Source organism: Natrix helvetica (assembly GCF_964273705.1).
Source record: "Natrix helvetica genome assembly, chromosome: 1".
Lineage (NCBI taxonomy): Eukaryota > Metazoa > Chordata > Lepidosauria > Squamata > Natricidae > Natrix > Natrix helvetica.
This window is the reverse complement of record NC_138548.1, coordinates 73,130,526-73,145,448: the sequence shown is the minus strand read 5'-3', so window position 1 is coordinate 73,145,448 and position 14,923 is coordinate 73,130,526. Positions and strand designations below refer to the sequence as shown.

Genomic DNA, 14,923 nt, shown 5'->3' with positions numbered 1-14,923 from the left:
ATGCTATGCTATGTTACATTATTACATTAGATTGTATTACAATATATTGTTTTACTATATTATGTTATAGTACATTCTTAATGTTCACACCTTGCTATAACATTGAATGCAATTACTATTCTAATCTTATGACTGATTACATTTTAAATACTTTAAAGGGTAAGAATGAATAACTGTGTTTATGTCTATTACATCATGTTTGTGTACTTTAAATACTTCCTGACTTGGAAACTCTTAAAGGAACTGTTTTGAAGCAAGTAGTTGAAGTTAGTTATGTATATTGTATTGGCTGCCCATCTTACCGCAGAGTAACCCTGGGCAGTATTTTTTTTTTTTGTATTTTGTATTAAATGCATAAAGTTTGATATGCAAATAGTGAACTTCCATCTAATTGCATTCAGAGTAGTGACGCTGCTTCTTGAATGATAAATCCAAAAACGTAAAGCTGAGAAGCACCAATCTTTAGAATTGTCCTGTGGGATTTTTGTGACTACAGTTTTCTTCAGATGAAAAAATCAGTCTGAGGTTGTGTTTTATACCACCACCACCCATTTTGTGCTCCATGTAGTAACACGTAATATTCCTTTGCCATAGGTGAGTTGAGAAAATTACTGTCTTCTTTTGTGTTGGGAAGTGGAGGAAAAAACGGTGGCTATATAAGAAAAATAACCCCAACTGCTACAGAGGTCTTAGCTCCAAAGCCTTCCCTCACTCAGCAAAAACTTCAGGTAAGGGCATCCGATGCAAAATCCAGTTTTATAGCAATAATAAGGATTGTAGCCGAAACACTATGCATTTCACAGAGGATACTTTAATGCAGCAATCAGGACTCCGCCGTGTTCCTTTCCAGTCATGTGACCCTGAGCAGAGCTGCCTTTAAGGAATTGGAATAAAATTCCAGAAGCCATACTCTACATGTTTTCCCAGCCTTGTTTATGTGCCACAGAAATTCTAAGCTGTATTATAGTATCAGCTGAGGAAGCAGGAATGTTAGCTCTTGTAAGCAAAGAGAAAAAGGCTGAGCCGCTATACTAAACTTCGTTAGGCCAATAGGCACGCTAACATCGCCTCTGGCATTTCCAATAAACAGGGCCAAGGGTGGTGGCTGATTTTTATTTATCTCACACTCTTTGTCAATGTTAAAATTGTCAATGTTATCGTCTGAATTTTTGAAAGCCTTAATATGTGTGTTTTAAAAATGCTGCTTGCTGAACAAGACATTTTAACCAATTACTTTCTGAAATTGGCCTGTCCAACATCAACATGAGCATGAATTGTCTGCTGAGATCAGTCATATATATGATTTCTTGGTATGTCGGAACATGTATACAGTTGGTCCTCAACTTACAACAGTTCATTTAATGACTATTGAGAGTTACAACAGCACTGAAAAAGTGACATATGACCAGTTTTTACACTTATGACCATTGCAACATCCCCATTGTCACGTGATCAAAATTCAGATGCTTGGCAATTGGCACATATTTATGATGGTTGCAGTGACATGATCATTTTTGTGACCTTCTGACAAGGAAAGTCAATGGGGAAGCAAGATTGGCTTAACAACCATATTGCTAACTTAACTGCAGTGATTCACTTAACAACTGTGGCAAGAAAAGTCATAAAATGAGGCAAAACTCACTTAACAATTGTTTTGCTTAGCAACAGAAATTTTGGGCTCAGTTGTGGTTGTAAGTCAAGGACTACCTGTACACATGTGTGCATTTTCCAGGATTCAGTCTTCCCGATATCTCCATCCCGTTCCCCATCCAACTCTGTATCTGGCTTCATTGATGCCTTTACTATGGGTATTTAAGGACATAATTTACTCATAGTGTTGCCATTCTCATCTTCACATTAATGGAAGAATGTAGTAATAGCTTAAGAATAACCAATTACTACATTCTTAAGAAAGACATTCTAACATGCAAGCAGCGCCTCCATTTTCTTCATTCAGTGAATTCAATCTACAGCTTCAAATATTGAGGATGCTATTATTCCGTGACGGCTTTTTCTGCAGCTATCAGTCAGCTCGCTCTTTTCAGCCTTATAAAGAAAGCTTGAGTTTTCTAGATACATTAGTGTATGGTGAATTTACTTCCTATAGTTGCATTATGACTCTATGTGGACTTATTTCAATGGACTGTTTTTTAAAATAAATACCTGAACATCATATATCCATTTATTTTGGTGACAAGTATGCAGAAGATAGTTAATTCTAGTTGACATAAAGAAGAGAAGACTTAGGCAATGAAGTGAAGAACATTTGAATCTGGTGCTAGTAGGAAAAAGTACAGTCTTGAAAAGTTATGTATTGGCTCTTTTGCAGGGAGGGCATGATTATTTTCTTTTTATTTCTCATTCTTTCTTCCCTCTTAAAAAAAATGTTAAGGTTAAAAAAGGAACAAGCAAATTACTTTTGAGAGTAGAGTGTTTTTCTTCGGAGGCAATAGGTAGGTTGGCGTATTCTAATTTCTTGAGGGTTCTTGCTTTTCTTCTTAATAGGCAGATCTGGAACAAGCCTTCTTTCACAATCAGTCCCCATCTCTGCGGAGAACAGTAGAATTTGTGGCAGAGAGAATTGGATCAAATTGTGTCAAGCATATCAAGTAAGAAACAAGTAATTCCAGACATCTTAATTTGTTTTATTGCTTCTGATTATTTCTGGGAAACTTTTGTTGTTTTTTATTTAGCACTTTTGTAAGTTACCTTGAGAAATGAAGTTCAAGAGATGGCTGTTTTTTTCCTCCTCCTTCATCTTCCAAATTTTGGTTCTTGTAGGGCAACCTTGGTAGCAGAGCTGGTGAAAAGAGCTGAAGTCATTTTGCAAGATGCTATGAAGGCAGAAGATGGCAATCACGACAAATTATTGGATGCAGTATGTTCTCAATTGTATCAAGAAGGAGCACAAGCTCTTATCCAAGGCAAAGAGTAAGGAGGAACATTATTAGATAAAAAAATTTGTTTTTGATGTCTATTTATCCCTTAAAATGTAGAATGTTTTAGGAGCTTTTCCAGTAGTATGAAACAATTTGATGTCATGCCTCTGATTATAGATCAGAGAATTTTAACAGCAACATCAGTAATTAAAATTCCTTATCATTTGCCCTATGGCAGGAGTTGCCATTATGACATTTATTTGCAACTAAAATGTGCTCTGCAAAATTCATTTAGGTAGAGAGAACTGTCTTCATTGTACTGTGCATATTTATTTAAGCTCACTATTTTTGGTATGGTGTCACTATAAAAGGAGTGAGTGGCCTGTGGGATGCTGATGCTCAGTTGCAGCCATTGCAACCTCTGTCTCAGTTGCAGAGGCAAACCACAGTGGTGCAGAGTGCTGCTGCAGATGACTTTGGGCGCAATCATTGTTTTCAGCATTTGACTCTTTGAAGCATTATTTGTCATTGGACTGTATGGAGGTACTATCGGCACTTTGCTTACTTTTTTGACCTCGGCAAAAGGAATCCTCATTGTGGCATTCAAAGAGTCATTTCAGTTTGAAGATTCCTGCAGTTGCCTCAAAAGCTACCTCCGACGATCTGAATAGCCATGTTTTCATCCCGAACTTCTAGCCAAACAAAGGAGCTGTTTGGGTACACACAAAAGATAGCTGGAAACAGCTTTCACAGCTTCTACATCTACATTTTCCAAAAAGTGTTGCCACTTTAGTGCTTCAAGGAATGGCGCTTCACTTTCTAACCTACATGGTGAATCACATCTTTGAATGCTTTGTGAAATCCTAATTTTAATATTACTTAATTCTGGTATTAGCTCTGATTTTGCAGAATTAAAATGATGCTTTTTATCCTAAGGGTTTGTCCTTTGTTGTTGTTGAAGGTTTGGTATATTATTCAACAGGCAACTCTTTGCTTCTGAAAAATTAACCTGCCTAGGTACACTTTCTTAAAACATTTCCATGTATATATATTTCTAGATTTTGTAGGAAGAAGGCCCCTGAAGCTGTGAAAATCCTGCTGCCAGAAGAGACCTCTGCAGCTGTAAGTATTTTGGACACATGTTTTTTTTCTTTTTTACTACTATATTGTAATAAAATATTGTATGGTGCTCCACAGTTGCATTTTTATTGTCGCCTACATCACTTTACATTATGTAGCTGAAGTTTGCCGAGAAAATAATGTGCTAAAATCTCTTAATACATTTAAATTACTTATTAACTGCACAGATTAATGAATTTGGATCCTTTTCATTGGGCAAATAAAATACAAAGTTTTTAAAATCACAGTACTCTTCAGTCAGTTGTATTAATGTATGAATTTTTGCAAGTAGAAAATTAACTCTTTTGGTTGATTCAATTTCTATGGAACCCCTTTTTGACAACAGTTGAAGAAGCCAAAACAAGTCCCCATTTATTATCTGCACTGGTGCCATAGGATGATCTTCCCAACTTGTTTCCACCCAAGTATGCCATGACCTCGAAGACGGAGGCAGCCTTTTTGGCCCTTTTGGTGGAGGCACTCATAGCCTGTTACCATCTTCAATAGTTAGAGAGTGACCCCGAAGACGGAGGCACTGGTGCCATAGGATGATCTTCCCAACTTGTTTCCACCCAAGTATGCCATGACCTTGAAGACGGAGGCAGCCTTTTTGGCGCTTTTGGCGTAGGCACTCATAGCCTGTTACCATCTTCAATAGTTAGAGAGTGACCTCGAAGACGGAGGCAGCCTTTTTCGCCCTTTTGGCATAGGCACTCATAGCCTGTTACCATCTTCAATAGTTAGAGAGTGACAGGCTGAAATCAATTTTTTTGTCTGGTTCAATATTTCTTTCAGTTTAATCTGTTTGCTGTAGCTTGTATTGTCTATGGAGAGTCTCAATTATCCAGGTCATGGTTGTCCATGTGCTTTTTCAAGAGGCAACTGGACTTTCTGGTTTTTCTTTGAAGGTGTTTTGCTTCTTATCCAAGCTTCTTCATAGCTTATACCGTTACATAGCTTGTACTGTTTCATTGAATTGCTCTGTCCCCTTTCGTTACACAAGTGGAAGCTTTCAGGAGGCCTCCAGAAGTAACAATATGTCATTGTTATTCTCATGCCCAAGGTTTTGAACTGTGCAGCAAATATTGCAGTGGGACTGGCTATCGAGAAGGCCTGCAGTTGGCTTTCTACAAATATTGCAGGTATTCAGTTTTTCACTTTGAATTTTATTCAGTGTGAATCCTTAGTGATAAAGGCTAATATGATTATCTAGGGTGGACTTAGACATTTAAACTATTGCTGTCACATGGTGCACTTTTATTTATAAAAGAATGTCTGTCCACATTGCTTCATAACAAGCATGTAAAATAATTAAAAGCTTGGCAAAATAGTAATATCTTGCTTGCCTGCTATAAACCGACAGTGGATGAATCTAATAACCTTGTCTCTTGTTACCACTTTTAGTTTGAGAATAAAAATGCAGTAAGTTCCTTCTTGTTCCTAGTTGTTTATTTGTGATTACTGAGCTCAGGCTGCTAGTTATTATCCATAGAAGAGTTTGGTATAAAAATATCATATACTCCCACCCCAACCTGTTCATCCATTATTGTGGCTCAAGGACTGATAATAAAAAGGTAAAACTTTTTTAAGTTTCAGAAATTATCTTCTCAGGGCAGAGCCACTGGTTTACTGGTTGGACTATTTTAGCAATTTGTCAAATATACCCCACATTATTCTTCATTTTCAACTAACATTAAGGAAGCTGTAGATTCCAGAATTAATTCAGACTGAATGCAGAAATAGATAGGTTGTTGACAGAATAGCTGTGTGTTTAATTGTTTGTTTGTTTCTTACAGCTCTGATCAAAAGAGAAGTAAAAGCTACCTTCAGTCGCATGCTAAAAGTTCAGACACTTTCCCAGTCCAGTGCCAATGAAATTACACTGAGGAAGAAGGACTGCCCTCCAAGCTGCCACCATCAAACAGCATTCCCTTCCCAGATAATCAGTGAAATCAAGGTCTGTCTCTACTATTTTCTGCCCTTTGTCAGCAATTTGTGCAAAGTAAGGTCATTGTCCATTGTGGATTTTACTGTTTAGAACAGTTCACCCTTCCAGAATTTCTGTAGGTAGAAATTCTGTAGTATTGGTTGCTTGCTTGTGGATGGCAGAAGCCTAAAAATGAGTTGAGGTTTATGATTCTTGTCCATTGTGAAAAGTTGTGTTTTCAATTTGTTGAGATCCTAGAATACTTATATGCATCCTGAATCACAAATGCTTCTGTTATTCTAGGATCTGCTCTGTGTTGCTATAGGCCCAAGAGAAGAAAATGAAGAAATCCAGTTTGCTGACTTGGAAAGCTTGTTGGGAAGGGTGAGCCAGACACTTCAGTGCAGAAAGGTAGCTTCATTTTTTTTAAAATTCAGCTTAAGTTGTTTTGTTTCTGATTTTGTGTCTTTTCCTCTAAGGAAAAATTCTTGTTGGGATATTTCATAGAACAGGGGTCCCCAAACATTGGGCCCCACTAGTAGCCCTGTGGCTGTTAGGAACCAGGCCACACAGCTGGAGCTGAATGGTGAGTAAGGAAGTGAAACCGAAACCATCGCCATCACATACACACACTGAAAAATTGTGTGCCACAAAACTGGTCCTGGTATCAAAGTGGTTGGGGGCCTCTGCCATAGAAAACATTTTGTAAAGAAAAATGCAAAATACTTATATAGGTGTGGAAGTAAACTCCGCAAATCATTACTGTAAGATATAGTGGCATCGCTAATCTTGGGGTTTTAAAAGAGAATTAGGTAATTTTGTGGAAGTTTGGCTTTATCAGGAATTATTAGCGGAAGCCTTTTGTTAACTTTACTTGGGGTCAGCTTGCCAGCTTTAGGAGAGCAACAGCAGGAGAAAGTATACGTGCGTGTGTATTTTATATGTATAAAAAAATAAGAAAGATATTGATGGACTGGAACATGTCCAGAGAAGGCCAATCAAGATGGCTGAAGACATTTGAAGACACTTACACCCCTCTCAGCCTTACAGCTGTTACACTATAGAGGGTTCAAACTTATTCTCACTTGCTCCAGGGGACAAGATCAAAATGAGTGGGATGAAACTTCAAGCGTGTAGATAACAGATTAGACATTAGGAAGAACATCTCACAGTACAAATCCGTAGAATAGATTATTGTATGGAATGGTTTCTTCCCCTTTACTGGCTGGATAGTCATCTGTTGGGGATGGTGTGATGAATCCTATATCATACAGGAGATTGGATTCAATGATATGATATGAACTTTTAAACTAAGATTCTGTGATCTGTCTGCTGTTTGTGAACACTTCCCAGGTTTTTGCTTACCCCTAAGAAAAAATGCTGGATTAAGGTCATACTTAAGTCTGATCCAGCAGGACCATTCTTAGATTCTTACGAAATGTACGCTTCATTTCTAAAATACATGGAAACATTCGGCAATAAACCATCTGAAAGTAGGCTCCATTTGTATGTATTCTAAAGCAGGAGTCTCCAACCTTGGCAACTTTAAGACTTGTGGACTTCAACTCCCAGAATTCCTCAGCCAGTTGCCAAGGTTGGAGATGCTTGTTCTAAAGCACAGTCACAGTTTAAATATTTGTATTAATCATTGCAATACCTGATTATATGGATACTACACATAAATATTGCATGAATATTTCGTTTTTCTGTGTTTCAGTTCATCTGCCCAGCATCAGAGCAACAGCTGGCTAAGTGCACCATTGAGCTGGCATCACTGCTAGGTTAGAATTCTAACATTTTCCTTTTTATAAGTGTTCCTTTTTTTCTTAATCTTTCATTCTTCAGCCAGATATAAAACTCCCTTTGTGTGACCATGTAATCATATTGAACCATATATAACCTGAATGAATTATACTGAACCTGACTTCAGAATTTGTGGACTAGTATATAAAGCCAAAGTGCTTGGATTACCAAGTTTCAAAACTTTATATAAACCTTTTGAGTTAGCCCAGTGCTTCTCAATTATTTTCTGTCATGCCCCCCCTAGGAAGAAGAAAACATTTCACGCCCCGCGCGCGACTGTAAATAGTATCATTTGTCTATAAAATTGTTATAAGTACACCTCTGCATAACACTGTATCCTTATTAACGTATAAGAGAATAAAAAAAGAAAGAAATGTGGATCAATTTACAACAAAGAATAGCTTTATTAACTGTAGCAGAAAAGATTTAAAGGAGCACAGGATTTAAAGGAACACAATATTAAAAAAAACTTTAACCTGCAAAACAAAAATATATAAAATAATTTGAGCTGAGCCCCCCTTTACGGAGCCTCGCGCCCCCCCTGGGGGGCCCGCCCCACTATTTGAGAAGCACTGAGTTAGCCTAACAAAATGACCCCCCCCCCCCAAAAAAAAAATTTGAAAAGATTTTTAAATCACCTGAAAAGTTCTACTTTCATTAAATTTGTTTTTAGCTATGGTGATGCTAACAGCCTGTTTTGCATATTGGTCTGAGCTGTTTTTTTCTACATAAAAGAAAATTGATTATTTCAAGCTGGGGCATTCCAGTTCCCCGTCTCAATGCTGCCTATTTTCCTATTTAAAGAACGTTCAGGTTCTCATAGGATGTGGATGCTAAGAAGGCTCTCTGTCTGCTGGGAAGTTTCTAGAAACCTTTTAAAGTGGCTGGCAGGATTGGGAAGGAGCATCACAGATAAGGCCAGTGTTTCCATTTTCCTTTCTTCTAGTTTCAGATCGTGTTCCAATCCAGGAGCTGAATTTTACATCTCCCAAAATGCCAGAACAGCAGCAATCGAAGTACCACCTCATCTCCAGTCTCCTGAAATCTCTTCTGTCCATCTGGAAAGATAATTTTCAGGCACCAGTACCATTACACCTGATGTTCAGTCAAAAAAACATCACCTACCTTGCAGGCAGCAAAGATCATGAGGTGGGGCTGTTCAAAACCTTTTTGAGACACTTCCAAATCTCACTGCTCTTGCTCTTTCTTGTTTTATGCACATGAAGTAGGAAATAAAGTCAGTCTTTGGCTAATCCGGAAGCATTGATACAGGAAAATAGAAAGACCCCCAAAAGTACGTTTTGAGAACTGTGGGATATATATAAAAAGCATTTGCTAATATGGCAGTAACTATTTCTTAGCTACTTAAATCCATTATTAGGAAATTAGAAAAAGGTGCTCAGAATACCCCTCAGTGCGATAGAAGGTTTCTTTTTTTAGTAGATATTTTCCCTTTTTCCCTTTTTTGTTTGGAGCAAAGGAGATAAAAAAGCAATGCCATAAAACAAAACGCAACTCATCCTATTGACCTCTTTTATTTCCTGGGATGAGAAAAGAAGGGGTAAACGTTCTGTTTCAGAGTAAGATTTTTGACTCTAAAAAATGCAATTTCTTTCATCTTTTTTTCCTGTTAGTTTTTCTTTAGGTTTGCCTGAATATTTCTGGGAAATTTCAAAGTTGCATATAGGTGTGTGCCCTCACAGAATTGAATTGTTGAATTGATACGGAATTTATCTACAAAAAGTGTTATTAAAATGCAAACATACATATTTTAAAAACTCAATAGTAGATTTTTTTAACAATAGACTAAGCATATTAAAAGAATCAGAAAGCAAAATATGAATTTAAGGGAAACTCCAAGTATTAATGAAAACAAAAGAAGATGAATGAAGAGAAATATATGTGTCCCAGGATAATGTTGCAGAATGCAATCTGAGTCAGTCACTGGGACAGAGGTTTATTCTTCAAGCTTTTGGATTCGTACTGTGTCCATTCTGAAGAGAGAGAAGTCAAAAGCTTGGGAGAATAAATCTCTGGTTCCGATGACCGACTCTGGTTGGATCCTGAACAAAGAAAGATGTTTGAGTGTTACTTCCAACTAATGCTAATTTGAATTTGAGATATATGTATAATGTCTCAATTTCTGTTGCATTTATAAACTTAAAACCATTTTGCTATCTGTTACTCTGCTACCTGACCATACTTCCAGGTAATAGTGCTATGTAATATTTCCCAGCTGATTTTCAGTGATTTTCAATAAACCAATATACTCCAGTTATTTCCACTAATTTCCACATAATAAAGGAAGCTGAAGGGTAAATGCTTTCATAGATTATCTGTAGATGAATTAGTCATCATTAAAAAGAAAAGCATTTGAGTTGGTATGACATTTCTGCATATACAGGTGAAACTCGAAAAATTAGAATATCGTGCAAAAGTTCATTTATTTCAGTAATGCAACTTAAAAGGTGAAACTAATATATGAGATAAGACTCATTACATGCAAAGCAAGATAGTTCAAACTGTGATTTGTCATAATTGTGATGATTATAGCATACAGCTCATGAAAACCTCAAATCCATTATCTCAGAAAATTACAATATTACATGTAATCAATAAAACAAGGATTGTACATAGAACAATATCGGACCTCTGAAAAGTATAAGCATGCATATGTACTAGGACTTGGTTTGGGTCCCTTTTGCAGCAGTTACTGCCTCAATGTGACGTGGCATGGAAGCTATCAGCCTGTGGCACTGCTGAGGTGTTATGGAAGACCAGGATGCTTCAATAGCGGCCTTCAGCTCTTCTGCATTGTTCGGTCTCATGTCTCTCATCTTTCTCTTGGCAATGCCCCATAGATTCTCTATAGGGTTCAGGTCAGATGAGTTTGCTGGCCAATCAAGGACAGTAATCCCACAGTCATTGAACCAGGTTTTGGTGCTTTTGGCAGTGTGGGCAGCTGGAAAATGAAGTCAGCATCCCCATAAATCTCGTCTGCGGAAGGAAGCACGAAGTGCTCCAAAATCTCCCAGTAGACGGCTGCGTTGACCCTGGTCTTAATGAAGCACAGTGCTCCAAAGTCCTCTTTTCTGATGAGAGCAACTTTTGCATCTCATTTGGAAACCAAGGACCCAGAGTATGGAGGAAGAATGGAGAGGCCAATCAAGCACAGTAATCCCACAGTCATTGAACCAGTTTTTGGTGCTTTTGACAAAAGTTGCTCTCATCAGAAAAGAGGACTTTGGACCAAGGAGCAACAGGACTTTGGACCACTGTGCTTCATTAAGACCAGGGTCAACGCAGCCGTCTACCAGGAGATTTTGGAGCACTTCATGCTTTCTTCCACAGACGAGCTTTATGGGGATGCTGACTTCATTTTCCAGCTTCATTTTATTGATTGCATGTAATATTCTAATTTTCTGAGATGGTGGATTTGGGGTTTTCATGAGCTGTATGCCATAATCATCACAATTATGACAAATCACGGCTTGAACTATTTGCTTTGCATGTAATGAATCTTATCTCATATATTAGTTTCACCTCTTAAGTTGCATTACTGAAATAAATGAACTTTTGCACGATATTCTAATTTTTTGAGTTTCACCTGTATGATTTCTTTGGTAATGGCTCCTGCATTCCTGCTAGCAATGTCAACTAGTTGCCCCCCACCCCACCCCCAAGAAATTTGTTAATGTATTAATTATGAACAACTGTATGTCTCAGAGCATTACTCAGTACAGTCTTTAGATTTGCATGATAAGCATTGCAGGTAAGGCCAGTGATATTTGTTTTTGTTTTATTGCAGTGGGGCTTGTTTTTATTCATGCTTCATGGCCTTGTTGAGCATGGGTTGATGACAAGTACAGAGATAGAGCACGGTTTGCATGACCTCCAGAAGCAAACGTGGCCTTTGGTAGGTTTAATTTGTGAACATGTGATCTGGAGTCCTTTTTTCCTATATTTGTAATAATGTTTCTGTATTATGCACAAATATGTTGAGTACACTGTTGAAAATTACTCTTTAAATATTCTTCAGCATTTATGAATACAGCTCCAAATAGGCTTTAATCCATACTATCTTCCTTTTCACAAAGTCTGTCCCCACCTCCCCAAGGATGGCGAAGCAAAAGGTATGACAGCTTGAATGAAAAGGGAGAAAGTGACAACCCACTTGGAATGCTTCTAAGAAGATAGTCGAAAGACAAATGCGATATGGAAAAGTAGTATCGTTTTTAAAAAGTTAGTTTAATAAGATTGCATTTAATAGCGTTATCAGGATTTTTATCATTTTTGGCTCACTAAGTATTTTATGAATTAATCCCAGAGAGGCAATTGTGACAACTGGAGTTTTGAGACCCTGGGACTGAGTGTTGCTTCCTTGTAGAAGGGGTGTCTTTATTCTGCCTTAATGATACCAGTGAGAAGATTATTAATTAAAAAAAACACAATTTGATTCAGAAGTAGTGGGAAATGATTGAATCACACACATATTTCTGATCAAGATTGTGGTAGTTCCGCAGCTCCAGAAGTGCACAATGTTGATTATCTGGGTTCGCAGAAGAAGAAGTTTGCAGCCTAGGCGTGTTCCTTGAGCTCCAGCTGTTGGTGAATTCCCAGGTGTCAGTGGTGACAAGAAGCACATTTAAAGTTATAATTAATGTATCAGTTGTAATGATTTCTAAGCTGGCTAGATCTGACATCTGATAGCTAAGTCTTGGCTACATCAGAGTGGATTGCTGCAATATGTTCTATGATGAGCTATAATAGTTGTCCAAAAGTTGTTCTTTGATAGTTGTCCAACAGTTGTTCTATGATAGTTGTTCAAAAGTTTCAAACCATGGCAGTTACAACAATCAGGAGACAATTAGCCTTTTGTAGAATTATATTATCTATTATAGGGGATGCGGTGGCGCAGTGGCTAAGATGCTGGGCTTGTCGGTCAGAAAGATCGGCTGTTCGAACCCTTAGTGCTGAGTAACGTAGTGAACTCCCGTTACTTGTCCCAGCTTCTGCCAACCTAGCAGTTTGAAAGCATGTAAAAATGCAAGTAGAAAAATAGGAACCACCTTTGGTGGGAAGGTAACAGTGTTCCATGCACCTTCGGTGTTTAGTCATGCCAGCCATATGACCACGGAGACGTCTTCGGACACCATTGGCTCTTTGACTTTGAAAAGGAAATGAGCACCTCTCCCTAGAGTTGGGAACAACTACTACATATGTGCGAGGGCAGTGGTGGGTTCCGGATTCCGTCGCAACCAGTATGTTGCGATGGGGCCGGGCGTCTATGACGTCTACGCACCCACCACCTGCGACGCTCCACCTGCTCGGCGGAGCATTGCGCAGGTGCCATACGCTACATGCATGTGTGCAAATGGCCCAGTTGGGTCAAATACAGCTCAGGAACATGGGCAGGCGGGTGGGCCTTCTAAAGCACCGTACCGGAATGGTGTCTGCTGCTCCCAGCAGGCACCGGTATGCCCGTACCGGAGCGTATCGGCTACAACCCACCACTGTGCGAGGGGAACCTTAACCTTTATTATCTACTATCTAGTTAGTATCATCTAGACAAATTGCTTCCCAATTTCTTTAAATTGTTGGTTTTGACAGGCTGTTCTTCTGACTGTTAGGCCGTAGCTCAAGATGCACTTTGTCAGAACATTATGATTAGTAAGAGAAGACTGAAGGTGGTGGGATCTAGATAGAACTAATTTCTGTGTTGTTCCAATATATGGAACGTAGACTCAGAATTATCAGCAGCTCTGTCCCACACTTCTCCAGTTTTTGGGAAAGATCCTAGCATCTTCATAACCCTTTAGTTTAACAAAGGTGCTATTACTTTATTTTGTATTGTCAATGAACTTTAATGTAGAAATAATGGTAAAACTACTAAGCAACGGGTATATTTGTTGATGAATCACTTGTACTAATGAGTAAAAAAATATCCCTATCAGGTATTGCTAATAGCTGCTGTTTTTTTTTCTTTGTAGGACTTTTCCAAGGAATTAGAAGCCGTGTTAAAAATATTCATTTCCAAAACTCACACTACAGAGCCAAAGACTTTTGCTTGTGATTTAGGATCGCAGCCAAGAGAAACAGTTGCAGCCCAAAGTTAGCAGAATTGCCATGTTTAAAAATTATTGGGATTGCATATAAATGCCTTGACAAAATTGCACTCAGAATTAGTATGGATTTTATCCTCAAAGATGATGTCTCACCAGTGCACTGTTTTGGAGGACAAGGAAAAAGCCAAGTCAAGCACCTTAATTAGAACTGCAGGAACAAAACTCCTTTTGTATAGAAATGTGTGGCTTCCAAGTTCCAGAATCTTTATAGATGGGTGAAACACACTGAAGGGATCCGTTTCCAACATGGAGATTCTTACCTTGCAGTGAATCCCATTGAACCATTGACAAGTAAAACTAAATGTAAGCTTGGTATTTAATCGGGTATTTAATGGATGCTCATACTTGATTTTTTTTCAGTTGAACTTCATCTGGAAATATCATCATTGCTATGAGAGCACTAATATTGGCTTAGATTTTTTTTAAAGGGTGCCTGCTCTTGCCACATTTTGTATTTGTGATTTTTTAGTGGAGAGAAAAATAGTTTTATGAGGAATATTGTTTTTAATGATGCCACCATTTAATTATAAACTGAAATAGTTGCTTTTAAAAATATTTATATAGAAGACGGCTCTACAATCTTGCCAATGGAAAAGTCTGAGAAAAGGATTGACCTAACGTTACTTTGATATGAGACTGAATTTCCTATGGACTGTATCTCTTCCTTTTTCTTTTTCTTGCACTATGGTAATATAGTTTTCTTCTGGAAACCTGCTTGTTTTATTATTAAAGATAATGGGTGAAATTAGTGCATGCTACAGATTGTCTTTTTCTGTCTTCCTTAGAAGTGATCCTGAACATTTTACTCAACAGATTTCTGGATGAGATGGCTATTGGGTTAGTTTTTGCTGGGCTATTCAGAAGCTCTATTCTGAAAAAATGTGTGGAAAGTTCATGGCTTAAGCCAATGTTTCTCAATCTTGGCATGTTGAAGATATGTGGACTTCAACTTCCAGAAATCCCAAGCCAGCTTGGGAATTCTGGAAGTTGAAGTCCACATATCTTCAACATGCCAAAATTGAGAAACACTGGCTTAAGTTATTTACTCTGGCATTCTTAAATAGTAAGAT

At 38.0% G+C, this 14,923-nt stretch overlaps 1 protein-coding gene across 1 annotated transcript in view; it reads left to right on the top strand.

The window, feature by feature from the left end:
• The window catches only part of CDAN1 (codanin 1), a 40,298-nt gene extending 25,697 nt beyond the window's left edge, over positions 1 to 14,601 (top strand). The window contains exons 18-28 of the mRNA XM_081967658.1: positions 595 to 728; positions 2,506 to 2,609; positions 2,782 to 2,931; positions 3,938 to 4,001; positions 5,062 to 5,140; positions 5,795 to 5,955; positions 6,229 to 6,336; positions 7,643 to 7,706; positions 8,675 to 8,877; positions 11,537 to 11,644; positions 13,719 to 14,601. Of these exons, the coding sequence (XP_081823784.1) occupies positions 595 to 728; positions 2,506 to 2,609; positions 2,782 to 2,931; positions 3,938 to 4,001; positions 5,062 to 5,140; positions 5,795 to 5,955; positions 6,229 to 6,336; positions 7,643 to 7,706; positions 8,675 to 8,877; positions 11,537 to 11,644; positions 13,719 to 13,844 (1,301 nt within the window). The 3' untranslated portion in view covers positions 13,845 to 14,601. The remainder of the gene's footprint in view (positions 1 to 594; positions 729 to 2,505; positions 2,610 to 2,781; positions 2,932 to 3,937; positions 4,002 to 5,061; positions 5,141 to 5,794; positions 5,956 to 6,228; positions 6,337 to 7,642; positions 7,707 to 8,674; positions 8,878 to 11,536; positions 11,645 to 13,718) is intronic.
• The last annotated feature ends 322 nt before the right edge of the window (positions 14,602 to 14,923 follow it).